The sequence below is a fragment of the Engraulis encrasicolus genome, chromosome 4 (genome assembly GCF_034702125.1).
Source record: "Engraulis encrasicolus isolate BLACKSEA-1 chromosome 4, IST_EnEncr_1.0, whole genome shotgun sequence".
Classification (NCBI taxonomy): domain Eukaryota; kingdom Metazoa; phylum Chordata; class Actinopteri; order Clupeiformes; family Engraulidae; genus Engraulis; species Engraulis encrasicolus.
The window spans coordinates 56,533,748-56,561,394 of NC_085860.1; the positions used below are offsets into that span (position 1 = coordinate 56,533,748).

The window sequence follows — 27,647 nt, forward strand, 5'->3', positions numbered from 1 at the left end:
TGCAAGCCAAAAGCCTTGATGGGGTAGTACCATTCTTCACCAAACAGAGACTACCATTATCTGAGAGAAAGAGACAAAAATATACCGTAGCCTAAGAAACTAGACAAATTGTAGCAATAAACAATGTTTTTTTGGCTGGTTGATTGGTCAAGTGCCGGCTATACAGTATGCAGTATTCAGCCCTTTCTAACTGTTCAACATTTTGCCACTCTATGACCATAAGCATAATACCGATCCTTTAAAAAAAAAAAATGAACATCATGGAAAAGTTTCGTTATTTCCATAATTCCATCAAAAATGTACTTCCAGCTAAACGAAATGAATACAGGATTTAAAAAAAAGAATATTGCGATCACCATTTTGTATTCACATCAAATCAGTCAAAATGTGCTACTTTCTACACTGCACGTGTTCAATACTTGGTTAGGAATCTCTTTGCCTTAATCACTGAGATGATGCACTTTAGCATTGAAGTCAATGGCAGAGGCATTGTATGGGATTCATGGGAGCCCAAATAACCTTGATGCTTTGCTGTCAGTTGGGGTTTTTTTGAGCTGGTGACCCTCATTATCCTCTTGATTATACCCAATAGATTACCATACCACATTTGTGCTTTGGTGGTGGCATTCTAACTCACCAGACATGAAACCCCATTGAAAATCAATAGGATGTTAGGTAAGCCATGGGGGATAATCAAGAGGGAAATGAGGGTCACCAGATAAAAAAAAAAAAGAAAAAACAGCTGAAAGCCCAAAATATGTAAGAATAAACAAATGAATTATTGGTAGTTTAAAAAGAGGGTCATGAATATATATGCACAATATATTGATATATTGTCAATTCAGTGGTTCTCAACCTTTTTTGAATGGACACCACCTAGACTTCATCATCAGCCCCCCCTCGCCTGGACCTCATAATAAAATAGAATGATGCCCTCCAAAGACAACTACCGTAAGCACTGCCCCCTCTCAGCTGTATCCTTCTCAACGACTTCTGGGGGGCTGTACAGCTCCCGCTGAGAAAATCTTGTCTATAATTAAGGATTAAACTGTGTATTCCTATGTAATAGATGTCTGACACTAGGTTGCTCAGTTTTCATTCTTCTGTCCAGTTCTACCTAGCATGGCCTTGCCAGACGCAAGCATTTCAGGCCCAAAAAAATGTCCTTCCATGTCACGTCTGGGACAGAATTTCTGCTTGGGGTTTGATCTTGTTACCAGACAATTGGACAATTTCGGTAGCTTATGCTGTAATAGAAGTCTGTACGTCACTGCATTGGAGGTAATGCATATTCGAACACAGATAGAAATGTAATAGCAGTGTCAGCAGACTTAGCACTCCTGTTAATTAAAACACTAATACTGCACGTGTAGTAATCAAGGCAATTATTCTACTATAAATGAATATGTTTTTATTTGATAGAATAATCTCTACAAATATAAGGACAAAACACATGTACAACATTTACATTAGCTCACATTTCAGGAAAAAAGACAAAATATCTGTTTTGTTTAGTTGGAAAATAGTTTTGCTTCTACTGTAAAACTCTTTCAAGAAAAGGTAAACAGACCTCTCAGGGTTCATACATCAGTTTAAATCATAACATTTATGAATATACATCCCAGCCATGTTAAGGGACTCAAGAATAAACTAAGACAGGAACAGTCATTATCCCTTGAATTCCACATCCCTGTTGATCTCAATAAAAAAGATGCTTCAGAGAGAATTTTGGAACCCAACACTGAACGAATCATTGGGAAGTGTGACCAAAAAGTCAGTGTCCATAATGTTAAATCTCTATCCAATGTTGCAATCAATGTTTTCATTCTTTGTTCCCTCAACAGTACCTGGTAACAGCCAACAAGAGTGCTAACACCACTGCAAGGCCTACAGTAAGTCCTGGGTGATCAATTGAACATGAGGAACATGAGTGACTGGTCACTACATGCTGCTAAACATCAAATAGGTGCCATTTAGTAGCGGAGGTCAGGTGGTGCGACCACAGCTAATGCTACTATTGTATGGACATTAGCTGTGCTTATTTCACCATGAGATCTGCTCCTAAAACCATCAATGACCCAAATACACCTCCTCCTCAACACCTACCGCGCATACATGTACAAAACATTGAGGCGCGCAGCCTGGTCCCCTGAAGGAGCCAAATAAATAGCTGGTTAGTGATCACAAGACCAGGGACAGATTACTGACCGCATGGGCCTACTGGGCCCAGGCCAAGGGGCCCAAGAGATGAGGGGGCCCTGAAGCTCTAGCATCTATATTTGATTTCTCAAGTTGCATTAACTTGAACAACTGTATTTTCACATTTTCCTGGGGGAAAATCCCCTACCCCCTGACAACATAGACTTAACATAGCCTGAATGGTTTTGTCAAGGGGGGGCGCTTTCTTGTTGTCAGGCCTAAGGGGCCCATGGAATCATAATCAGTCTCTGCACAAGAGACCCCTAAAATATATGTGAAATAACTTGTGGCATTAGGCGAGCACAAACTGCCAGTTAGTGAGGAGGATCTTAATGCCTTTGATGACGGACACTACCGAGGTGGCGGGATTAAACTTGAGCGTGTTGGCGTCGCCCTTCTTGCACTTGTCCCGGAAGACGTAGATGCAGCCTTTGCAGCTGGCCACCTTCCAGAGCGACGGCACGCAGCTCCAGACCTCCGGGAAGCGCAGTCGCGTGAAGCTGTCAAGCAGCGGGTTGTAGCACACCAGCGAGTCGCCCTCGGCAACCACGAAGATCAGGTCCTTGTGCGCAGTGGCGTGCATGGGGCCGGCGAAGGGCAACATGTAGGGCTTGGCGTGGCAGGTCTGTGTGTGCGTGTCGAAACACTGGATGAGGCGCGAGGGCTTGGTGAAGAAGTCCATGTCGTTCTCCTCTCCTCCCAGCAGGTAGATGGTGCCACCGAGGTTAACCCCTGCGGCGCCAGACACGGCCGTGTCCAGCTGGCTGGTCTCGGTCCACACGTTGTCCCGCACGGTGTAGTAGATCACGCCGTTGGACATGATGTCCTGCAGCGACTTCCCGCCGAGCGAGTAGATGGAGTCTTGGTCGCCGACGGACACCAGGGCGTGGTGCAACCGGTCGCGGGGCAGCGGGGCGCAGCGCTCCCAGTCCATGGTGTGCATGTTGCACTTCCACATGCGGCGCGGGATGGAACCGCCCACCACGTACAGGTCCCCGCCGTGCTTGCAGGCGGCCGTGATCTGGTGGCACAGGCTGTTCTGACCGCCGACGCTGATCATGTCGTCCTCCTCATCGCAGTGCAGCGACACCGCCAGCGAATGGGTGCGCGTCTCCTCTTTGCCAATCAGGTAGATGTGCACGTTCTCCCCAATCTCCTGTAGATGGAGGGAGGGGAGGAGAAGACAGAGAGAGGAAGAAGAGAGATCGTTTTGCCTCTGTAAACAAGTAAGTACATTTTATGTTTATAGCGCTTTTCACAGACAAGACAAGTCAGAAAGTGCTTTACAATTTGATTAAGCTATAAAGGGATTAGGAGAGAGAAAATATAGCTATATACAACAAAGTAGAAACGAAATAAGATTCAGTAAAATAAAATGAATGTAAGGTAAAGTGAAGGAGGTATAACTATTAGGGCTGTAACGATATTGTATCGAACCGAGAAATCGTGATACACAGAGTCACAATACTGTATCGTGATACAAGGAGGCAGTATCGTGATACGCCCTTTCAAAGTTTTATTACCCATTAGTCCAGAAAACAACCTTGTGATTTGATTTGATAATGTTTCCCCAACTTCAGTGGAGATACATTTCAGAAATCGTGGGGTGTATCGAACCGTAGGTCAAAAATCGTGATACGAACCGAATCGTGAGTTGAGTGTATCGTTACAGCCCTAATAACTATGCATAGTATAAAATGTACCATTATTGTTGAATAATGATAGGATGCCCGCAGTGAAAAACATACATAAAGTGCTTGAATATCTGTTTCATAGAACTTCCAAGTAGCTACTTTAGATATATTTGTCGGTATGCAGCAGCAGACTCTTGCAACAAACATCAATGGGGATAAGCAACGGCAGGTGTTGCAAGACGCATCTGCAGTCGCTTTGATCCCACAATAGTTTGATAGCTGGACTGAAATTTGATGAGTCGGACGGGATTTCTAACCATCACGCAACATTCCCAGTCCAGAACGCATTGCTGTCTGCATGCGGATGTAGACGTGGCACAAAATCGAATGCATTCAATGCTGAGATTTTGGCACAATAATGATTGCACAAGGCATCATGGGAATTCTCAGACTCATGGTGTTGTGATTGTTACCTTCAGGCTGTCCTGCAGAACACTGGCAAATTCTTCCCTTTCCACCTTATTGTGGTTTATCCAGGCCTCTATGGAAGCTGTCGGATTTTGAGAGGTCGGTACACCATCTGAAGCAGATAAATATTGCTGTGTCAATACAAAAGTGCGTCAACCAAAGACCAACTGCCAACCACATTACATTGCATTGTGTGACAGTACACTTCATCGTGATTTACAGTCATTAAAGATAGGGTATTGGTTATTGGAGCAATGTGGTGCCTTGCTCAAGGGCACTTCAGTCATGACTGTAGGTGTAGGTTTTCCTAGCCACTAGGCCTTGGCTGACCACTACTATTCAGGTAAACAACAAGTATAAAAACTTCATAACTTCAGTATTAAGATCCAAGTACCTACTTAACGAGAGCAATCCTAGTAGATAACAACCTACCTGTCCCCCCGGCCCCTAGATACATGTAGTGTGTGTGTGTGTGTGTGTGGTGTGTGTATGTGTCAATTTAAAGACAGATGAAATAAATACAATAGTACCACTTGTCACCCACTTGCCTTTGATTATATCAATGAGAAGGCGCAGGGGGAGGTTTAGGAACTCATCCATTTCACAGAGCTGAAGCAAGTGGATCTTTGCACAATGTTTGGCCGCTGTGTAGAGCTCCTGATCACTGTGCCTGTCAGCAAGCCACATAACCTGGAGGGAAAGGATCGCAAAACATGTGCTCAGAGATGAGAACCTGTGCAAGCTGGGCTTTTATCACTCTCCAGCCAGGCAGATGAGGAGAAAAACTGCTTGGGCCACAGAACATAAATTAGAACATAAAACTTGTACTACAAGCTGTACTTCTATTTCGACAATCACTGTAATTCTTATGGCAAAAGTTCAGACATAACAGTTACTGTGTCTGACAGATGAAACCATTTCAGTTGGAACACACACACACACACACACACACACACACACACACACACACACACCTGTAAACAGTTCTTGACCTCTACAGTGCGCGACAAAAAGCGCGAGCACTCTTCAAACAGAGCGGTGAGCTGGTACATATCCGCCATCTCATAAGTGTCTTGAAGATCCTCCACTCGGAGCTTTATGGTCCCATGATAGATGTAGTCCACGAGCAGCTGAAACACATGTGCACTGACGCCTTTCAGTTCGATGTTGCGATCGTGGGTCTCTCGCAGATTTGACGTGAACATGGACCGAAAAAAACTGCTCTGCGCCGACAGAACCAGCCGATGGAGCTGGAACTCCTTGCCATCGACCAAGACGGTGACATCTGCAAAGAGACCGTCTTCTAAACACAAGTCCATAATGCTCTTTACCACTCGACTAGAGTGAGAGCGATCGGTGAAGGTATATCCCCGAAAGTAGTTATCTTCTCCTACTGAACCCCCAGCACTCAGACCTCCCTCGTCGCCACATTCCATATCTGAAAATAATCCCAGGTTTGTACGATACAAAAGTGGATAGTCACAGTGAGATCAGGTTACACATGTGGTTTAAAGACATGCATGTGGTCTGATACATTTACGTCGCATCATCAATTCACTTCAAAACACGCACGATGTCGTGAATATCAACAAATACGTGACACGAGATGTCAAAAACCTCGCCACAGAACTAATGAGCACAGAAAGGGCTATGGTGGCCAAGATTTCGTTGCAGGTCGCTCACTGCGAAGCTCATTAAAGTCATCTAACAAATACTTGCGCGATAACTAACAAGCATTGCAACTGCAAGTTTAAAAAGAGGAGTAATTGCCTTGGATCCCGTGTCTTAGAGGTGATGTTGGCAACATACATGAGAATATAAACAGTGTGGATGACTGAGCGGCATTCAACCCGGATATGATTGCAAAATTGGTTTGCAAATTTATAGCACAAAAGTTCTAGATTCACGGTAACAGCTGGAAATATAATTAAGCCTACATCACTGGGATCACCCGACTGTTACGTTTTATTTTTAGAATTATTCCTCATTTCAGTTAGCCATGCTGTGCTACACGTATTTTCAGTCAAGCAGTTGTTTTCCCTACGCCCAGGAAGTATTTCAAAACGCTTTGAGTGTGAAAGTAGGCTACTTTTGTCACTGGTGCCCCCTACGCTGGGGGTGTGCCATAGCAAGTTCGACCTCTGCCATACTAAGAGCTCTGCGAATTAAAATTTTCACTGATTTTCCTTGTAGACATAGCTTACTTTAAGGACAGTCAGTCATCATAATTTTCAAGGCATCAGTCTCTACAGTTGGCCTACAAATCAAATGTTTTTTAATGGACCTTCATGTTGTTGTTTTTTGTTGTTGTTTTTTTAATCAACAAACAAACAAATGCATAAATAATAAATAAATATGCATAAATTAACAGACAGATCAATAAATAATCATCAAATAAATGAATTTAAAATGCACTGTTCCAAATGATTACGCAAAACATTGAAACCTTATCACCCCCTTTCAAAACTTCCAGTTGTAAAGAACAGTGGGCTAAATGGTCATTTGTGAAATTAGGAGCATTAGCAGGTATATCACTGACATCAAAATCTATCAAAAACATCTTAAAGGGACACTGTGCAGGAAATGGTCAAAAAAGGTACTGCAACTATGCTGCTCATTGAAACTGGGCTGCCTATTGCAAAATTTGATCTTTACATGAAAGTTTACTAAGTAATAAACAAATATTTTCTAGTATGGTCCAAGTAGAGTCATTTTTGCAGCTAAAAATGGCTATTTTTGGAAATTAAAAATGGCGGACCATGGAGAAGATCCCCCTTTTCATGTATGAAAACTGCAATTTTTCCAGTCATAATGAATACTTAGAATTTGATGGTGGTGGTAAGTATTCATGAAAAAGGTAACATTAGTGAATGGATAGCATGAATTCTGGAAATAAACAACTAAAAATCTCACAGTGTCCCTTTAAGTTACACTGGATTTATAGCTACCTCAGATCACATGGCAAAAGGTACAGGTTCCTGCCAGGTAAATGTAGATGTTCTAGGCTACCTTATTATACCAACGCTGAGGAACAGAAATTACTCCAGTGTGCTCCAGTGGGTCAAACTTGCACACTTTCTGAGTGGCTTACAAACCTGGATGGTCCAGGTGGATAAAGTGGTAGATGGTTAATGTCTGCCAACGTTAGAAAAAAAAAAATCCCCTGCACCCACTGTCCTCATTTGCAGAGCCTAATGGCGACATGTTGGTCTAGTAACCTTAGAGAAATTTCAGTGAAATTACTGGTAATATTGGTGAGCCTGTGGTTCCCCCCCCAACACCTGTCCACCTGACTTTTTTAAAAAGATAAATGGCCACCATGCCCTGACAAGGGTGCGAGCAACATCAGCAAAGAGACATGATTTCGGCCTGAATCATTGGAAGAGATCAGGTGGGCTCCTTTAAGGTCCCCAAAATGTGTGAAAATGATGTTTGTGAAGAAGGTGGTATGTGAAGTTTATAACTGACCACTTACCCCCATGGTAGAACAAGAAAAATGCTTCCCACAAAAATATCAGTCTGATAGGCTTAAAAGAGTCAATCTGCCACAACATCAACCTCAAGATGGGCCCTGCCACTGGCCTCAAACAAAGTCCCCAAAACCTCGGCAACATGATTGATGACCAGCTGTCATTCTCCAACCACATTGCATCAGTCACCCGGGCCTGCAGATTTGTGCTGTCCAACATCAAGAGAATGAGATATCCTATCATCTGACCCAACATCCAGCGAAACTACTGGTTCAGGGCATGGCCATCACCATCAAATCTCCCGACTAGACTACTGCAACTGCCTCCTGGCAGGTCTTCCTGCTTCTACAATAAAACCACTGCAGATGGTCCAGAACACAGCGGTGCACATCAACCTCTCTCCTCCTCTATTTATCAAGTTGCACTAGCACTGGCTGCCCGGATCAAGCACAAGGCCTTGACCCTAGCCCACAAAACCACCTCAGGAGCTGCCCCAGCTTATCTGAAGGACATACACTGTGTGCGTTCCAATATGCGCCCTTGCATCCTCCACTTGTGCTTGTGACCTCGTACCAGGAAGTAATACACGTGATGACATCACTGACAACAGCATTATATTTCAATATCCTGCAAAAGCTCGATTGTAAAGTCATTTTCTAATTTTCAAAAAGGCTGGTAAATGAAAAATAGTCCCCCAAAAATTGTTTTGGCTAGGCTGACAGTGGGGGAAACTTAATTGTTTTATCCATGGAGGCGGGGCATCAGCAAAACGTGAGGCCACAAGCCCAAGTGGAGGACACAAGGTCGCATATTGGAATGCACCCTAAGGCTGCATGTTCCTGCCAGAGAGCTAACACTCCGCCAACACGAATCTTCTGGCCATGCAGCATGCTCGCACTAAACAATCCTAGTCAAGACTGTTCCCTGTCATTCATTGTCCCTCAGTGGTGGAAAACACTTTAAGGGTCAGCAAGAAAAGGCTCAATTCTCTCTCTCGAGCTTCAAGAAGCAAGACTCGCCTCTTTCATGACTATTTACAGCACTAATGCCTGAGCTGACCCAGTCCCTGGGTAGACTCCACGGCATGTTGTGCGGCAGCGTGTTCTGTACTTAATCCTGTGCTAATGTACTTTAAAAAACTAACTAACCCTACTTGGCATCGACACTCATTGTTCTGTATACTCCCTGTGTCCTGAGTATCTGCAAGTGTTGTTTACTATGATTATGCACTCGATGGTAAGTCTTTGTATAAAAGCGTCTGCCAAATGTAATGTAAAATATCTTCATGCATGACAATGCGCAATCTCATATTGTAAGGGATTGGCCTAGGCCTACATGTAACATATGCAAACTAGCAGACTTCAACTCAGAACTTTGGTTAACCTCCCTCCTGAAGCCTCATACAGTTGACCTTTAGCAGCGGTATGGTGCTGTGCCTTTCATGCCCAAAACGGAGCGTTGACTGGTAGGTGGCGGGTTCGAGATGCGAGTGGCCTACGTACTAGGCCATGGCAGCACATTGGCCTACTCAAACAACATCCCTAGCTCCTCATGAAATCTCTCTTCATCAATTAGGTCTACAAAGTCCCCCTCCTAACTTATAAGCCCCTCCATGGTCTGGTACCTTCCCCCTACCTCACATCCTCCTCCATCCCTATACCCCCTAAAGATCCCTGCGGCCTTCTTCCAAGGGCCAGCTCTCCATCCCCCACAGCAGTCAGGACCACAAGTGTCTTTCACATTGTTGCCCCACCCTTTGGAATAACTCATATCCCAAGTGGCCCCTCACTGGCCCTGTTCAAAAAGCTTGTCAAAACGTTTTTGTATAAACAGGCGTTTGGCTGCTAATTCCAACACTTGAGCAATGGCCTTGGGTGTTTTAAAAGGTGGTGTTGTGTCTGCATATTAACACACCGCTAGGTGGCACTGTTACATAACTCTTTGCAGAGCAAAGTTTGGTATTAATGAATAGAACAGAGCAGGGATTCCAATCCAAACCTATTCCAACTAGGGGCCCACTTGAAATTTTCTGAAATGTCAACAATACAACTCAAATACATTGTCAACAGCAACATACACACACACACACACACACACACACACACACACACACACACACACACACACACACACACACACACACACACACACACACACACACACACACACACACACACACACACACACACACACACACAATTTTTAAAATTATATTCAAAGCCCACTTGGAATACTTTTACCACCGTTTGAAAATCAATATATTGAAGACATGTTAGAGCGATATCATCCTATAAAATGTCTTCGGTCTTCTGAGTTTCTGAGTATTTAGCCATTATGCTGCTATGGTACCATCTTCCTATTGAAATTAGAACCCACTGCCCACTGGCATTTTTTTTGTTATGTTAAGTTATCTACACTCTTACTTTCTATAATTGGCCTATTTTCTTCTTTCTCTTTCCCAAGCACATTGGATGACAGTAGGCCTATGATAATGTGCTAGGCCTATAATAAAAAAGGGCTACTACTGTTACTGATTGATACATCAGTTCTAATGGGGATCAGATGGTTAGTCCGTAAACGGTAGTCCTACATAGGCTAGGGTCAAAAATGTGATTCATTGTTGAAAAGGACACTTGTGCGCTGTTAGCCACGGAACAGAGAGTGGAAACGACAGACTGTCTCCAGCAATGTCTCAGGATAGTTTTAAGAGAAAGCGAGCGAGGGATGGAAAAATATTGTGTGTTTTGGCCAAGAGCTACAATCACGCGGACGGTGGAGAGATTCCTCCTCAACATGCAAGCAAGACGGTTGTGGTTTATAACTGCGTGGCTTTGCCTCTGGCCAAAGGGGCTGAAAGACCCCAGGGACGGGTCAGGTGAGAGAGATGCATGTTTTTTTGCAATTTCTTTGCCTTCAGTTATCAAATGTGTTGTGTAAAAAATGCGAGAGGGGAAATTCAGGTTAACACATTCTTCACATTCTTCTATTCACACAGGTTTAGACATGGTGTTAAAATGAACTAACCTGTTGAAACTGAACAGGTAGTTGGTCTCTCTCCACTAGGCTACTCCACTAACTGTAAGTTACTACACTGAACCTGAAGGGGAGAGTTAGAAGGACAGAGTATAAAGTAGAAGAAGTATTCTTACAAATGTAATTACAACTCAAGGCATATGTATGGTTAAGTAATAGCACACTACGGTTGTTCATCTGTAAAAAAAAAAGAAAAAAAAAAAGCATTTCTATAGCCCACAACTCAAAAGCAGAAACACTTAGTAACTTATTGTGCCAGCAACATCAGATGTTCTGAATTCCATCTCACAGCCCATGGCTGGTTGAGTTGGTTTGTGTTTTCCCTTCACTTTGCAGCATGTGTTATATATAGCAGATGCATAAATAAAAAAAACAGCGTTCAGTGCCTAATACTGCATTAATTCTACAGTAGCCTATATTACCACAAAAGTGCATTTTTATAACTCAGCATAGCTGTTCTCACCAGCAAGGACATGTTAGAAAAACACTGCACTTCATTGTTGGCATCCTCACTATTGCACTACATTTTTCATTTTGGACACTTTTGGAATGGAATTTGCAGCAGGCCTACTTCATACAGTGCATCACAGAGGTGAGTTCCCCCTGACATTTCCTTATCTTTTCTGACAATCTTTTTGGATTTGGATTTTGGAAAGTCTGTGTAAATCTTTGGCCAGACAGTGTACATTTACTGGTCCCTCAAAATAAAGCACTGGCAACAAAATTGAGTAAAGGAAAATGTCCAAACTGAGCAGATTTAGTCATTTTCATCACAGATTTTATGGGACTCATAAGTTGCATAGTAACGACAGGCGTGTCGTTCAGGTGGGTAAAGTGGGACTGAGTCACCAGGGCCCCATGTAGGGGACCCGCACACAGATTGATTAGATATATGTGTAGCATGTTGGATGTGTCTGTGCGCCTTTAACGCATGGCAGGTGGCTGCTGGTGCATTTGCGCGTCAGGTGATTTGTGTATTCCAGTCGTGTAGGCCATGTGCTAGATCCAAAACATTGGGAATGTCTCAAATGACGCACTTTTGTGCACTTTTCTGCCGTTTAGTGCGTGCCGTGTCCATCATTCAAGCACTGCGGCTGTGTCTCAAATGACGCACTTTTGTCAGTGCACTGACAGTCAGTGCACAGTGCACACAGTGCACTGAGGTCTTTAGTGCATAGTGTCGTGGAAATTTTTGAGCACTATGCACTGTGCCCTCGCTGGAAGTGATGGCTGAGCATGGCATTAGCTTGCCAAAATACGAGTTGGCTACTGTTTACAATGCACAGCGTCTGGTGCTTGTATTTCCATGTCCTTCACCCCAAAGGACAACAGTCACACATACAATACTTTGGTTGGCATGAGGTTGGTGTCCCATCAACATTACTTACAGAATTAAGAGACTGTTGACCAAACTCTTTGCCGAACCGAATGCCACATTTCCTCCGTGTCATTGTCAACATGACCGCCGCTTAGTGCGTGCAGTGTCCATCATTAAAGCACTGCATTTTCCCCCCATTGTTAGGGGATCTTCCTGGCACTTTCAGTGCACTGGCTCAACTGAAATTTTCAGCGTGAGCGCCCTAGGCACTGAAAAACAGTGCCCGAAGTGCACAAGTGCAGCATTTGAGACACGGCCATTGTCTGTTACACCTGAACCCTTTTACACATCGGAAATATTTATAAGAACGAAGTAGACATACTTCAAAATTCAAGATTTTTATTTGTCACATGCTTTCCGTGGCATACTCTACTCAAGTAGGCCACTAAAATGCAGAAGGCATATCTATACTAAAATTATTTCTTCCTCTTACTTCACAGTTCACAACATATTTATGATGAATTTAATACCTGTACTCCAATAAATTTTATGTACTGAAGAAAGCAGTTTATGAGAAGTAAAGCATGAGTAAGTTAACTTGGAGGCAGTAGTTAACCTGTTTATGTGAGAGCCCTTTGCCTATATGAGAATTATGCTTCTGGGCTACATTGTTAAGTTTACCATTAGGCCTAACTTACACAGTAGGGACTTCTGTAATAGTACTTTTACTTTCAGACGTAGTTTAAATACTTCTACTTGTACTTTCAGTACTTGAGTAGCAGATTCCTAATCTCTTGTACTTATCTTGTACTGAAAGTAAAAAGTAAAAATATAAGTATTTATATAACATGTCTACTTGCAATACTGAAGTACAAGACATTGAATATTGTACGAGAAGAGCACTTCTACTTCTACGTAAAGGTGCATATGTAGGATTGTGGGCAGAATAGATATTGCAACTATGCTGCCCATTGAAACTGTGCTGCCTATTGCCACAGTTCTCATCCTACTAGACCTACTGTATCTGCAGCCTTTGACACAGTCAACCACATGAGGATAATCACAATCATTGGAATCACTGGTGTTATCCACTCATGGTTCAACTCCTAACTTTCTGGACAAACCTTCAGGGTGTCATTGCAAGGAAAATTGTCTTAACTCTCACCCTCTCCACAGTGCTGGGGCCCCTTCTGTTCACAATGTACACCTCCTCTCTGGGACGTGTCATTCAAACACATGGGTGGGTTCTCCCATCACTGCTACGCTGATGACTCCTAAATGTACCGGTCATTCCAACACCACGGTTTTGCATCTCGGCCTGCCTCACTGATAATAAATTCGGCAGAACTGTGAGGGGTGTGCACATTTTTGTGATGCACTGTAAAAAAAAATGCAGTTTTCCTGTAGTATGCTGCAGGTATTTTCTACTTTCTCTAATGCAATGACTAAAACTTGCTTGTTGAACTTGAGGCTGTATCCTCTTTGTACCTCATTAATGTATGCCATTCTTTTGCAACAGTGATGCTTGCAGATGCCTCTCCGGGTAACCATGGAGGTCTTAATCCCCAGGAGTTTGTGAAGTCTGTCAATGACGCCAATCGGATGTATGAGGTAGGCAGTACTATCCATCTGCTGATCTCTGATTTTCTATCAACAGTTGTACGTACGTAATTTTTCAGCAGTTAATTACCATAATGTACTCTGCACATTGCCCATTCATACATATTGAGTGAATAACCACGATTGATGGTTATTCACACCATCATCAATTTCTAAGTATTTATTTATGACATAGAATTTACTTTTTTCATAAATGAATGAGGTGGATTTTGCTCATGCCTACTATTTTGAATAATCAGTTTTAGTCATCTTTGGTTACAAAATATACTGTACCTTTTATCAGATCAGCAATGATAAGTTTATTACATTGGAGATGTGAATGAGAAGATAGAATTTGCAAACGGACTGCATACATTTTGAACATAAATGTCATACCTGTGATCAACAATGGGAAGGAGCCCAACTGTACCAATATCTAATAATATCTACTTAAAACAGAGGTTAATCAATTGAGGAGGAGACAGTTGCTTATTTCCTTTGACATTCTCGGTCTACTCTTTGTCTAGTTTCTACTGGGCGGGCTAGAGATGGACAGCGACAACAATATAGTGATGCTGGACGAGGAGTTGGCCTCCATGCGGCAGGGAAGGGCCTTTTTGGCTGTCTTTAACGACAAGATCCCCAAGTCCCTCCCCCTCTTGGAAGACATGGCCCTTACTCTTGAGGGCCAAAAACGCCCCCTTAGCCCGACCAGCTTTGAGACACTTCTTCTGGGGACAGTCTACTCTGCCTACCAAGCCAGACGACAGCAGACGGAAAAAGAGCAGCATGCGTGGATGGATGTCCTGGGGCGCCTGGCCAATGTGACATTTGTTGAGCTTCGCAGAGCCAGCAAACGCTAGGTGCTAGAGAATCCAGGTATCCACGTCCACAGTACAGCTGACGTTTCAATGTAAAACATTTGATAAGGTCTAATAATATGTAATAATAGTTATGTTGTTCAAAACTGAATAAAAAATATTAGTGAAGACCATTCTTGCCATCTGTTTACTCTTAAATTTGTCATCTATATCAAGCTCTCCGTGAGAATGCCAGATATCGAATGCTATCCCAAGTATTAAATAAACGTACCAAGAGAGTTTAATGAACATTATATAGATTTTATTATTGAAAATTCTTGATACATCGATGTACAAAATAAGGCATTTATACAAATGTTAAATGGCATGAACAGCAGGGGAATGTTAGGCAGGAACAACCTTGATCCAAATCAGTAAAACAAAACTGTCTGAAAAATAGATTCCAGATGCTTAGTGCATGTGGTGGAGGCAGTTCAGATCACTTCTTTCTGTTCTGACGTGTTTTGGATTTGGTCTCTGACTCCAGTGATGCTAATTTCTTTTTCAGCTTCAAATCTTCTGCAGGTCGCCTCGGATTCCTGGTGGGCTGCTGTTGGGTGGTTCGGCGTCTGGACACTGCTACCCGGCTTCTGTTCGCCTCTGTTCTCATCTGAGTTTCCTGCTGCATGCCATTAACAACCTCTTCCCTCGTCCAAGTCAAGATGTTCACGCCTGCAATTTAATAGTGATTAAGCAACTGTACTAAATAATAATGTGTACATAACTTATCACAGCCGCTGACAGCTTTGCCCAAAACCTTGCACAAAGGCATCTGAATGGGCCTTCATCTCAATGCATTCAATGTAATGAAGACCTAATTCTGGGCCTCTCCTTTCCCTGGGCGAGACAACTGACTTGTTTGTCACCCTTATTGTCTACCCTGATGGGTATTACCACATATACTTCATAAAAGTAAGAGTATGCGCATCCCACCACTCTGAGGCCAGGTGCAGGACAAAGGCGCGTCTCATAGTGGAAAAGAGTAGAAGTCCGCACACTGAAGCTCCGCTTTGAAAATGTATTCAGGTCACACAACATTTCGTCCCAACAGGGTCTTCATCAGGCATGTGATACATGAGACACATGCCTGATGAAGACCCTGTTGAGTCGAAACGTTATATGACCTGTATACATTTTCAAAGCAGAGCTACAGTGTGCGGACTTCTACTCTTTTCCTCTATTACCACAGATATGTCACACTAGAGAAAATTAAAAAACGGTACCTACCCATTCCTGACGCCAGTACATCACCTAGAGGGTTGAACTTATTCAGCTGATGAGGAGACAGAGAAGATGTTGGTTAACGTAAATATAGACTCAAGTCATTCACATACACACAAGGTGCAGACAAAAAAAGATCAACATCAAAATGAATACGAAATCATTTCATACCAAGTTATTTTGCACTCACTTCATGTTGCAAATAAATTAACGAGTGCACATCTACAGTAAGATGTTGCACACAATTTTGCTTTACAAATTGTTACTGACTTGACTTGAACCAAGCCTGTAGTATATAAAGGGTCATAAAACATTTTTCCAAATATAATTAAGTACAGTTACAACATACACCCTGACTCTGAATATGTGATCTCTACTTACAGATATTATGCCCTTTGCATTTGGATCTAGCATCTGATAAACCAGGTTCCCGGCGGTGGCATCGTAGATGTCTACTGATCTGACATCACCAACTTTGATTTGATCGTCAGGGTAACGGCCAGCTACGAAGAGGTCATATATAGGATGCCAGGTTGCCTGCAAAAAGCACATATTTGAGAGTTGCGCATGAATATGTACTTGTGGTTCAAATAGTATAAACAGGGTTGTACAAAAAAAGAGTGAAATGATTTCATGCAGGGCTTGACACAATGTGCTTGACACATTGATTCAGTTCTGACCGGGCGAATACACCGGCCTCGACAAGATCAAGCGACAGAAAATCGCTAGGCTGTGTAGTGAGAGCGATACGAGCGATAGAAGCGACAGATTATGTCTGTTAACAGCAGAATGCAAGCATTCCAAAATTCCCGTTGGTTGTGGCGGCTGTCGCCAAACTGCATCATGGCTAATTTGCATAATATTGACAACTTGTTGGACCTTTTAAGATTTTGTTGCTTAACTAAGGGGCTTCATCAGTTTCCGGTCTTTGTGACAGAATTTACATTGTCTGTATGCTGCGGCTCTCTCCCTCCCCCCCTCGGGTTGTCCTTATGGCGATTTGCACTTTTGTGACATAAGTGGCTTCCAGAAGGGGGAGAGGGAGGATCAGTGAGCCCGTTTATATGGCCGCAATAATCGGGTTATTGGAATAAACAGGTTATTGAAGTAAACGGTTTATTGCGGTTTACATGTAGTTCGTCGATTGACTGTGTTCCACTAAAGTGTGTGACACGAAGCTAGAGTTTAAGGCTTATGATTGGCTACTTATCCTTCTAGAATGTCAATAACCTGACAATAACCCGATTATGCTGGTTACATGAGAAATCAGTTTATTAGCCAAAAACCTACCTGTGCGAATCGGATTTCTCATAAACTGATAACGGCAATAAACTGGTTATGAAAACTGTTTATTCAGTTTACATGAGCGCTCAAATAAACCGGTAACTCCAAAAACCTGATCATAAACGGTTTATTGATGCGCATATAAACGGGCTCAGTGGCAGATCAGCTCCATACTGGAATTAATTCATGGGACCTGACGTATTCAAATTGTTCCGCCTGTGGAGTCATTTTCCAGTGTTTTAATATGCAGGGACAGTGCATATTAAAACATTCTGGGTCTCACCTTGATGGACGTGATGTGCTGAAAGTGCCTGTGAGGATGCTGAACAATGATCTCCGGCTTCGACCAATCAGACGAGGTGTAGACTCTTATCTCATCAAACTGGTCTGTGGTGAGGAGTTTGGTGCTGTCCGTGGGGTTGAAATAGGCTTGATAATGGAATAGTAGAAAGAATGTTACATTTCACAAGACTCAATTTTGGCAATTTAGTTTGCCATTACAAATACTGCACAACGGATTAGCTTCTTATTTCTATGGTAGTAGCCATAATAGTGAAAGTGGGAATTGTGTGTCATGGGTCTCAGCTCAGGGAAAAGTAATGGACCTTCACATAATTGTGATGGTGTAGCCAAACAGCTGTGTTGTAAGGTGTCTGCTGATGTTGTTTGTATAAGTGCACTGGGGTGGAATCTGGAGTTGGTTACAGGTGTGCAAACTGGTCACGGGTGAAAAGAGTCACATGGCACACACAGAAAAGTACAAACCACATTCCAATAAAGTTGGGACACATTGTATTTTGTGAGGAAAAATATGGTAATTTTCTCAATATTCAATCCATATATAAAATGGGGAATTGTGCACAGACAACATATATTTTAAAGCCAAGCAAAAAATATTGTTTTGAGGGAATGTGTTCATTTAAAATTTGATGCATGCAAACAGAATGGAATTTAATACAGAACAAAATAACTTACCACAAACACGTTCTTATTGAACAATGTAAACAACTTGTATCAGAGTAAAATATCAACATCGTAGAGTATCAATAATATCAGTGGTGATACGTGGCACCTATGACTTAACTCATTTTGTCCTAAGCCCTTTTTGGGAAAGGGTGCCCTCTTCCTATTAAATCCTAAATATCTCAGCCTCCGAAGCACATACAAACATGAAATGAGTTACATTTAAAAGCCAAGACCCTCCCCTTGCATTGTAATGTGTTCATTCAGCTCTAACATACCCACATAGTTTAATACACCTATATAATTCGTTTTTTAAACATTGTAGGCAAACCATGCCCCCCATTAGAATGGCCAGGATGTCAAAAAGGGCTGACTAAAAAATGCCAAAACGTCAGGTACTGACAAGTCAAGGGTAGCGTGAGCAATACAATAGCATGTTGAAATGGGCCGGAATTCTCCTTGAAATGTAATTTGTGGATATTTAGTTCAATACTGATGTAATTGCTTCGGGAGGAAAAAAAACACCTCACCAGAGTTAACCGGTTTGTTGTGCTGCATCTCGTGTAAGAAGCTCTTTTTGTCTTTGAGGTTTCTCAGGTCCCAGAGCTTCACGGTGTGGTCCACGGATGCGGTGGCCAAGAGCCAGTCACAGCGGCTGTTGAACTCGGCATGCGTCACTTTGGCTTTATGCAACTTGTCATTGAATATCTAGTAGGTGCAAACGGAAAGGCAGACAAACACACCAACACAGAAAAATACCTCTTTTGTAGATTTGTCATAGACACAATAATAATAGGCATCATCACAGTCTAAAATAGAAATTCGATTATTTGCTTTTGTGAAAGGCTCTGATCCTGGTTCCAATTAAGGAAGCAATGAACATTTAACGTGGTTTTCTGGATATACAGCTAAGATTAGTATTTAACTGTTATGTTAAAAAAATTAGACAAAGGCCAGTCACTACAGTGGTGCTCATATGTTTACATACCCCAGCAGAATATACGCGTTCTTGCCGATTTCTCACAAAATATGAAGGATTACACAAAACCTTTTTTTTCACTCATTGCTAGTGACTGGCTTAAGACATTTATTAGCAATCATCTGTGGTTACTCTTTCAAAAGCATGATCACAACCCAAACAACCCTGTTCAAAAGTTTACATACCCTAGTTTTTGATGATGAATATGGCCCCGTTTAATATCAGGCACCGCTCTAAATTGTTTGTGGTAGTTGTGGATAAGGCTCTTAACTTTCTCAGATGACAAAACAGCACATTCTTCCTGGCAGAATGGTTGTTTCCAATATTATCTTTGGGTGTCTTGCTGGAACCTCACATTTGAGGTTTCCCCTGAGTGGCTCAATGATGTTGAGATCAGGAGAGTGAGATGGTCACTCAAAAACTTCATTTTATTCTTTCTGAAGCTAATGACGGGTTGATTTGGCTTTCTGTGTAGAAATATTGTCATGTTGGCACTGTTGGACTTTCAATTCAGAAGTGCAATATGAGGGGTTTGGTTGGAATCAAGCCATGGGCAAGTAGATCAAATACAATTTCATCCATCATTGCAAGGGAAATTGTTCAGGAGGCATAGGACAACCAAAAAAATAACTTCAGGTGAAACATAGGACAACATGAAAAAATGTTTTAAACCGTACAGTAAAGAGGCACTTGAGGAAAGATGGGCTGTTGGGGGTTGCCAGGAGAAAGCCATTACTACAAAAATGCAAACATGTTATTTTGCATATGATACACCAGATAGCATAGTGAGAAGCATCAGAATGCCTGTGACAAAGTCATTTGAAAAATTAGATCAATATGGAACTTTTTTCAGCCACTATTAACAGTGCCATTTGGAGAACAGTCAACAGAGCCGATGATGAAAGTTACACCATCCCTACTGTGAAACATGGTCATGGACCACTGATGTCATGGGGACATTTGAGTTACAAATGCATTATACTTTTGTTCCATACTCACAAAATGATGAATACATTGCCCTGTGAGAAATACTGGAGGAAACTCGACACTCATCAGCCTTGAAACTGCACATGGTCCATTGTTTTGACATGCCAACATGACAGTAGTTCGACACAGAAAGCCAAATCAACCCGTCATTACCTTCAGAAAGAATATAATGAAGTTTTTGAACTCAACATCATTGAGCCACTCAGGGAAACCTCAAATGTGAGGTTCCAGCAAGACACCCAAAGATAGTATAGGAAACAACCATTTGCCAGGACGAAAGTTCTGTTTTGTCATCTGAGAAAGTTAAGAGCCTTATCCACAGCTACCACAAACAATTTAGAGCGGTCCCTGATGTTAAACAGGGCCATATTCAGCATCAGAAAGTAGGGTATGTAAACTTTTGAACAGGGTCATTTGGGTAGTTTGGGTTGTGATCATGCTTTTGAAAGAGTAAACACAGAATATTGCTAATACATGTCTTAAGCCAGTCACTAGCAATGAGTGAAAAAAAAGGTTTTGTGTAATTCTTCATATTTTGTGAGAAATCGCCAAGAAAGCGTATATTCTGCTGGGGTATGTAAACATATGAGCACCACTGTATATAGCGTGGATTACAGTAATTATCTTTTTTTCTTCAAAAGCGGGTTAACAACACAATACCTGATCTAAAATATACAAAACAACTCAGTGTTAAAAAAATAAATAAATAAAAATAAAATATATATACAGTATATAAATGCACCAATAAAATATTGCATGTAACAAATACCCCGCTCGCTCCCCCACACACACCTTGTGGCCATCCAAACCCAGAAGTACGAGCCGTCCAGTGTTGTCCCCTGTTGCGAGCATCTGGCGGCTAACAGACACATCCACGCAGCAGTACCAGTAGCTACACAATGGAAAATTAATTAGGATTACGTTATCAGCTCAGTTCAAATGACAGGCATTTTTTAAGTGCTAATATGACCTGATAAATACATTTGAAACTCTCATGTTCATTTATTTATTTATGAGCTCTGAAATGGGAGTATAACAGATGTCAACTAGCATACTACACTGCCCTACAAGGCAACCAGCAGTAATTACATATTTTGGCAAAATTGAGTTCAGATGGAAAATTATGAGTAACACCTCCTTGATCTTGTGACAAAGCCTTACGGTCCAAATGTGTCCCGTTTTAGAGATATTGCCATGTCATATTGTCATGTCATGTGCAGCAACTATAATATCCAACCTAATACTTTCCATTTTTTTAAATCATATCCTTAGGCATTTAAGTGCTGGACAACACTGAAAAAATATCCTGATTTCCATTCATTTCAATGATGATAACTGTAGCAACAATTGCAATCAAATCTGTTCCCCGTTATTGTCCCTCAAACAAACTACCAGCTGCTACAACAATGGGGTAATTCCGGTCAACCAGTAAGTAGCCAAATTATGCCAAATCTAACTCTTTAAATGTCCTTATGAATGCTAATGCACTGCAGTGTAAATTAAGGTCTGTAGAACCGATTTTACAGCTGATAATATTTTTTGAATATTTCACGAATGATACACTGAAAACCTCACTAACAGCAGTTCAGTAATGAGCTTCCTTGAAACACAGATAGTGATTATAGTTTTTAATAGTTGCAGTTAAGGTAAATGTTTTTTTAGTTTTAGCTTTTTAGTTCATTTAGTTCAACTAAGATAACCTCCCTCACCAGACATTGTGGTGAGTGTGGCCGCAGTCCTGTGTTCTGGACAGGGTCAGTGATGGGAGACCCTCGAAGCTGCGCGTGGTGAGGGAACCGTCCCCTGAGGCGGTGTAGACTTTGGACAAGTCTGACGGACAAAACTTCATCCCACCAATGAAATCACAAGCTCCTTTCTGTCGGCATAGAAAAACAACAAACAATCCAAGGCTCAATCACTGACAAAGCAGCAATGTAAAGCCTGATCTCATGGGAGAAGTTAAATGTCAGTGATTGCTTATTCCCAACTAGGGGTATGCGTATCACTAGTGTATAGACAGGGATACTGCAGGGGATACGTGTAAAATTTCAACAGATGTAGGGAGCATAGTTACATAACACGAGTGAGGGGATGTTCATGGCATCAAAAAGTCTTGGGGAGTCAAAACAAAGTGTGGTGAGACAACCTTTAGCTCCTACACGGCAAAGCTTTTGAACAAGCTTCCAGATGATGTAAAAAAGAAAAAAAAAAGAAAAAATGCACCCACTATTCATAGTTTTAAATCAAGACAAAGCTGTTCTCAGATGCCTTCCCATAGCAGCTCCAGATGATCAACTTTTGATTTTAATATCTTAAATTTTCTTTGATTATAATTTTTTAACGAATTAGACCACCTATTGACTAATTACAGAAAGTCCAATCACAGGCCTGACCTTGCAATGTGGACCAATCAGAACAACCCCACAGAAATTATTAGACAAGTGATTTGTTTTCAGCATTTAAGTCAATGAAAGTCAAGGTAATTTTCAGTCGTGTCCAGCTATCTATCTATTTTTTTCTGTTGTAAGCTCAACAGATGTTGTATGCACATTTTGAAATATTATCGAAAATGTTTTCAAAATGTTACTTTTCAAAAGGGGTGTACTCATTAATGATGTGCACTGTATGTTACTGAGGTCATCTGCGCTAGTTTGCCACTCGGGGCTCAACCCCGCGACCAACCAGTCAACGCTCCAGTTCAGACATGGGAGGCACAGCACAGTACTGCTGCGCTAGCAGTCCAGACCATTGAGAGTATACGGTCAAAGGTCCAGACCGATACCTCAATGCTATTGATACTGTATGAGGCTTCGGGAGGTAGGTTTAGGGGGGTGAGTGTAATGGATGCCAAGTAGCAGAGCTAGCGCAGATGCCCACAGTTTAACTGCTGGTTGACCTCCGTTACATACTTACTAAATGCCATCACCATTATGATCCAAGTCAAATAAATAATATAATCTAAATATAATTATGGCTACCTTCAGTCTTATGTTGCTCAACTTTGACATGCATTTGTGCAAAAACACACAAGAAGGATAGAGCTCTGCATCTGTCTGACCGCTAACCCGATCATCACATTGCATTTGGCAGATGCTTTTTAACCAAAGCGATCACCAACTTAAGCTAAATTAAAATTTAATTAAATGTATTAGGGACGATCAGATAAATTAAATAATGACACACAAATTAAATGTGTCAATATGCTTTAGAGATGGAACATAATAATACTTAATAATCTTACTCCCAGGTTTCAGTGTTGACAAACACTTGTAAAACAGTCCCACTAAAGTCCCGCAGAGTAGTTGTGCCTCCGATGGAGGAGAGAAACAGCTGATTGGCATTGCGAGGGTCAAACCTCATGCCTGTAACAGAGTCTCCTGGACCATCCTAAACAACACAACCAACAAAAAGATGTCAAATTTACAACCCATCTGGTGCTTCTATTTCTTTGAGAGTACATTAAGATGGATTGGGTTAAGACTGTCATAATATTCTCTTTGTCCCTGGACATATTTTACATGATGGAATTCATGGAATAATATGCAATTTCAAATGTAATGCCATGCATGCATGCATGTACGCGAGTTACTGGACTTCATTTTGTTAGGAGTTTTCATTGCAAATGCCTCCTTTTCAGATTACATCAGGCACATTTGACAACACTGAACATTTTAATGCATTCATTTCAAAGCAGGTTAGCTGCATCTGGTGTCAAGGGGTGCATTCAAATATGCAGACTTGCATCCTCCACTTGTGCTTGTGGCCTTGAACTAGGAAGTAATACGTTGTGATGACAGCACTGACAACAGCATTGTATTTCAATATCTTGCAAAAGCTCAATTGTTAAGTCATTTTCTCATTTGCAAACTGGATGGCGAGTGAAGAATAGTGCCCCAAAAATTGTTGTGGCTAGGCTGACAGCTGGGAAACCTTTTTGTTTTCTCCACGGAGGTGGGGCGAGGTTTGCCTGATTTGACTTGCAATCGAGAAGGTGTTGCGTCACTAGGAGGGCGCAGCCTGGCTAGGGTGAGGCCACAAGCACAAGTGGAGGACGGGAGTCTGCATATTGGAAAGCACCCATGGACTATAGATGTCACATTTTCCTGCCTCAAATTGATTGCCATTTGTTCTTCTGATAAGCTTCAAAATAGAAACGGGTCTGAGTCTTCTCTGAAAAGGGCCAAAATTACCAACCCCTTGCACGAAGGACATCTTGTCAGGCTTCTCATAGTCCCACAGGACCAAGTCTCCTCCTTTCGAGCCCACAGCTAGAGCTGTGGGGTGCGTGGGGTGCCACTCCAGGCAGGTGACGCGGCGGTTAAATGGACTGGCTGTGCTCCGGAGCCCGTAGGAGGCCAGGGAACGCACAAAGGGCTGCTGGAGAGCCTGGGTGACAGGAGGAGAGGAGAGGAGAGGAGAGGAGAGGAGCAACATGCATTAATCCCAGAGGAAGCAAGACACAAAGGGCTGCTGGACAGACTTGGATGGCAGGAGGAGAAGAGAGGAGGGGACGAAATATACATTCTAGGAATTTAGTGTATACGCACAGCAACGGTACTTGAAAAGAATGTGCAAAGCTTTTACAAAGGGCTGCTGGAGAGACTGGGTGACTGGAGGAGAGGAGAGGAGGGAGGAGATATACATTCAAAGACTGTAGCTGTAAGCAACGGTTGAAGAGAATCATGCTTTTTCCATCAACAAGATGATTTGTTTCAATGTGATGTGCATTAAGAAGTTAGTGCGACACATGTGATGGAACAACAGTTATATGGCTCTAAAGCCGTATTTGTCCCACTAAGGAAGATATGGTTTGGGGAGAAAGTTTTATCGTGCAATATTATGCTAAACCCTTTGACATAGCCTAAATTAATATCTTGACAGAGGACACATAGGCCTACTCCACTATTAAGGATGCATGAACAAGGTAAGCAGGATATTTACATCTACTGTATATGCAAGAGCAACAGAGACTGCTTACTGTGTTCAGATGAGAGAATGACAAAGACTGTTTTCCCACAATGTTGTCCCTCTCTGCCTTAAATATCTGAAGGCTGTCTTTCTGTATCCATCGGATAAATGGAATCTAGAGATAGCTGTTGATGCTGAAATGAATTTCAGCACATTTATAACAAGCTACACTGTCCCACTTTGGGGTCTCGCTCCCACTGGCACGGCTCCCAAGCAGTGAACTGAATGGATTGATTTGAGGGAATTGCTAAGGCCTGCTGTGCTTAAAACATTACAAAGGACGGGAATGAGCTGCAGCATCAACTGTGTTTGTCTCAGCAGTATGTGTTTTCCCCTTCTTCTTCCTTCCTTCCATTCTTTCTTTTTGTGTCAATCTCAGAGTTACCACCCCACCCAACCCCACCCCGCTCTGCCTGACCCCACTGAAGCATCCTTGAGCAACCAAAACCCTGCACCCTGAGAAGCAGGGTGCCACCTGTGGAGGTGGGTGACTGGGCAGCTGTGAACTCAGTATGCAGACCATTTCTGAAATCATATATCCCATTTTATATAATATACCAGTTTATAATACAGTATAGCTTTTATTAGCCGAATTGCCATCGATTGAAAGCTTTGCAAGAAATGCTGAAGATGTTAAGTCAGTAGTTGACTTGCATTGACTGAAGGTGCCTATACACTACCTACGGAAGTCTCCATGTGCCATTTCCCAGTGCTGTTGCAAATTGCCGTGTCACATGTAGTGTTATTTTCTACCTCTATGGAGGTAGTTGCCTCCTGGTTGCATATTGGGAAGCTCCTACCCCTGGGGAATGGGGTATAAGGAAGTTTCTCTATAAGGAAGGGCAGTCATGGGTGAGCGGGTAGGGCGTCAGACTTGCATCCCAGAGGTTGCCGGTTCGACTCCCGACCCGCCAGGTTGGTGGGGGGAGTAATCAACCAGTGCTCTCCCCCATCCTCCTCCATGACTGAGGTACCCTGAGCATGGTACCGTCCCACCGCACTGCTCCCCATGGGGCGCCACTGAGGGCTGCCCCCTTGCACGGGTGAGGCATAAATGCAATTTCGTTGTGTGCAGTGTGCAGTGTTCACTTGTGTGCTGTGGAGTGCTGTGTCACAATGACAATGGGAGTTGGAGTTTCCCAATGGGCTTTCACTTTCACTTCACTCTCTCAACTCTCACACACCCCGCCCCCAAAAATTGAAAATCGTTCTCTGGTGCATATCGCACAAATCAAGCTTATGTATTGAAGTGTTTTTGCAAGATTTGCAGTAGGCTACTTTTTTATCACTGGGAATGGAGCTGTGATAAGATTTACTACCTGTCGCCAAAAGGAGCGAGTGTTCTGCCCCAAGGAGGTGTTGTAGACAAAGTGAAGAATGCTTCCATGACTTGCTTTGCGTTGATTTCCAATTTTGCACTTCAATATGCACTTTTTATTTCCTGGGGGCAAAAACGGACAGATAAACAACAGTCGAATTCTTGGCACGTCAGTGAGTGAGATAAAACAGAAAGTTCATTACCTGGTACATTCTCGTCGTTCCTAGTCTTCACCTTTTTCTTAGGGAGTGATTCGCTTGTGCTTTCGTCCTCTCGGTTCACCACGCTGCCAGGCGACTCGTTGCGCTTAGCAGCTTTCTTCTTTAACATTGTTATCAACTACTGGTTACACGCTCACTGTACAATCTAAAAAAACAACACTACACACACTCCCCAACCCACTACACGTGCAGCGCACAGGTTACTAGTAAACTAACTACACTGTGACGCTCAGAGTGAATGTGTGCCCCGCTTCGTATCCGTCCAGATTTTTTAACTATCGATACAACATGCATCCAATATCAATACTAACCAAAGTCATAGTTCCGCCATTCCGCATTCACACAGTATCGAAATGTTGCACAACTACTCCCCGTCTCCACGTGCAAGAGGGGCTGTGACGTCACGGTATGTTTTGTAACATGCTGATCTAGTCATAACGTTACTGTAGGTGGCAGCATTGCATTCAAATGTCAAAGAGTATTCTTCATTCAGGAATGATGCCCCACCATAGGCATGGTGTCTATGGCCCCACGGCTTTGCAAGGGTGGTGATGGTGATGTGACAATCCTTGGCTAGGGCGATGTGTAAAATAGCTGTCCAAAAGGCCAATTCCACTAATAGACACATATACCCAGGCCACAACCTGTTTGCTGCTGCCATCTGGCCTATAAGTTCATAAAAACCCGGACAAATAGACTGAAAAACAACTTTACCCAGCGGCTGTTACTGCAATAAATTATGCTACCAAAGCAGTTTTACACCTACAGAATTAATGTGGCTGTGATATGTGTGGGTAGGCGTGTGAGGTTTGTAAAGTATAGGCTACTTGGGAGTTTGGATTTGTGTGTGATTGGACTACATGGATGTGTTTGAGATTTTTAAAGTAATTTTCCAACCTTTTATTTTAATTATTTATTGCTACAATTCAATTCAATATTTAGGACAGTCATGGTAAGCGATTAGGGCGTTAAAGGGACACTGTGCAGGAAATGATCAAAAAAGGTACTGCTATGCTGCTTATTGAAATTGGGCTGCCTATTGCCAAATCTGGTCTTTACATGAAAGTTTACTAAGTATTGAACAAATATTTTCTAGTATGGTCCAAGTACAGACATTTTAGCAGC

The 27,647-nt window shown here is 42.3% G+C and overlaps 3 protein-coding genes across 3 annotated transcripts; 1 reads left to right on the forward strand and 2 right to left on the reverse strand.

Annotated features, from left to right (window-relative positions):
- Window positions 1–1,388: 1,388 nt before the first annotated feature.
- On the reverse strand, window positions 1,389–6,147 carry kbtbd4 (kelch repeat and BTB (POZ) domain containing 4). The gene is made up of 4 exons (XM_063196288.1): window positions 5,276–6,147; window positions 4,850–4,991; window positions 4,307–4,413; window positions 1,389–3,355 (listed from the first exon to the last, which is right to left on the reverse strand). Exons 1-4 carry the CDS (start codon window positions 5,735–5,737, stop codon window positions 2,492–2,494), a joined length of 1,575 nt encoding a protein of 524 aa, XP_063052358.1. The 5' UTR covers window positions 5,738–6,147; the 3' UTR covers window positions 1,389–2,491.
- A 4,385-nt stretch (window positions 6,148–10,532) lies between these two features.
- LOC134447995 (protein FAM180A) lies at window positions 10,533–15,176 on the forward strand. The gene is made up of 4 exons (XM_063197752.1): window positions 10,533–10,646; window positions 13,642–13,733; window positions 14,249–14,600; window positions 15,090–15,176. Exons 1-3 carry the CDS (start codon window positions 10,565–10,567, stop codon window positions 14,582–14,584), a joined length of 510 nt encoding a protein of 169 aa, XP_063053822.1. The 5' UTR covers window positions 10,533–10,564; the 3' UTR covers window positions 14,585–14,600; window positions 15,090–15,176.
- On the reverse strand, window positions 14,822–26,631 carry ddb2 (damage-specific DNA binding protein 2). The gene is made up of 10 exons (XM_063197912.1): window positions 26,536–26,631; window positions 26,303–26,488; window positions 24,210–24,401; window positions 23,257–23,402; window positions 20,808–20,907; window positions 18,580–18,757; window positions 17,370–17,515; window positions 16,184–16,339; window positions 15,809–15,854; window positions 14,822–15,253 (listed from the first exon to the last, which is right to left on the reverse strand). The coding sequence occupies exons 1-10, from the start codon at window positions 26,629–26,631 to the stop codon at window positions 15,021–15,023; spliced, it is 1,479 nt and encodes a 492-aa protein (XP_063053982.1). The 3' UTR covers window positions 14,822–15,020.
- Window positions 26,632–27,647: the final 1,016 nt, after the last annotated feature.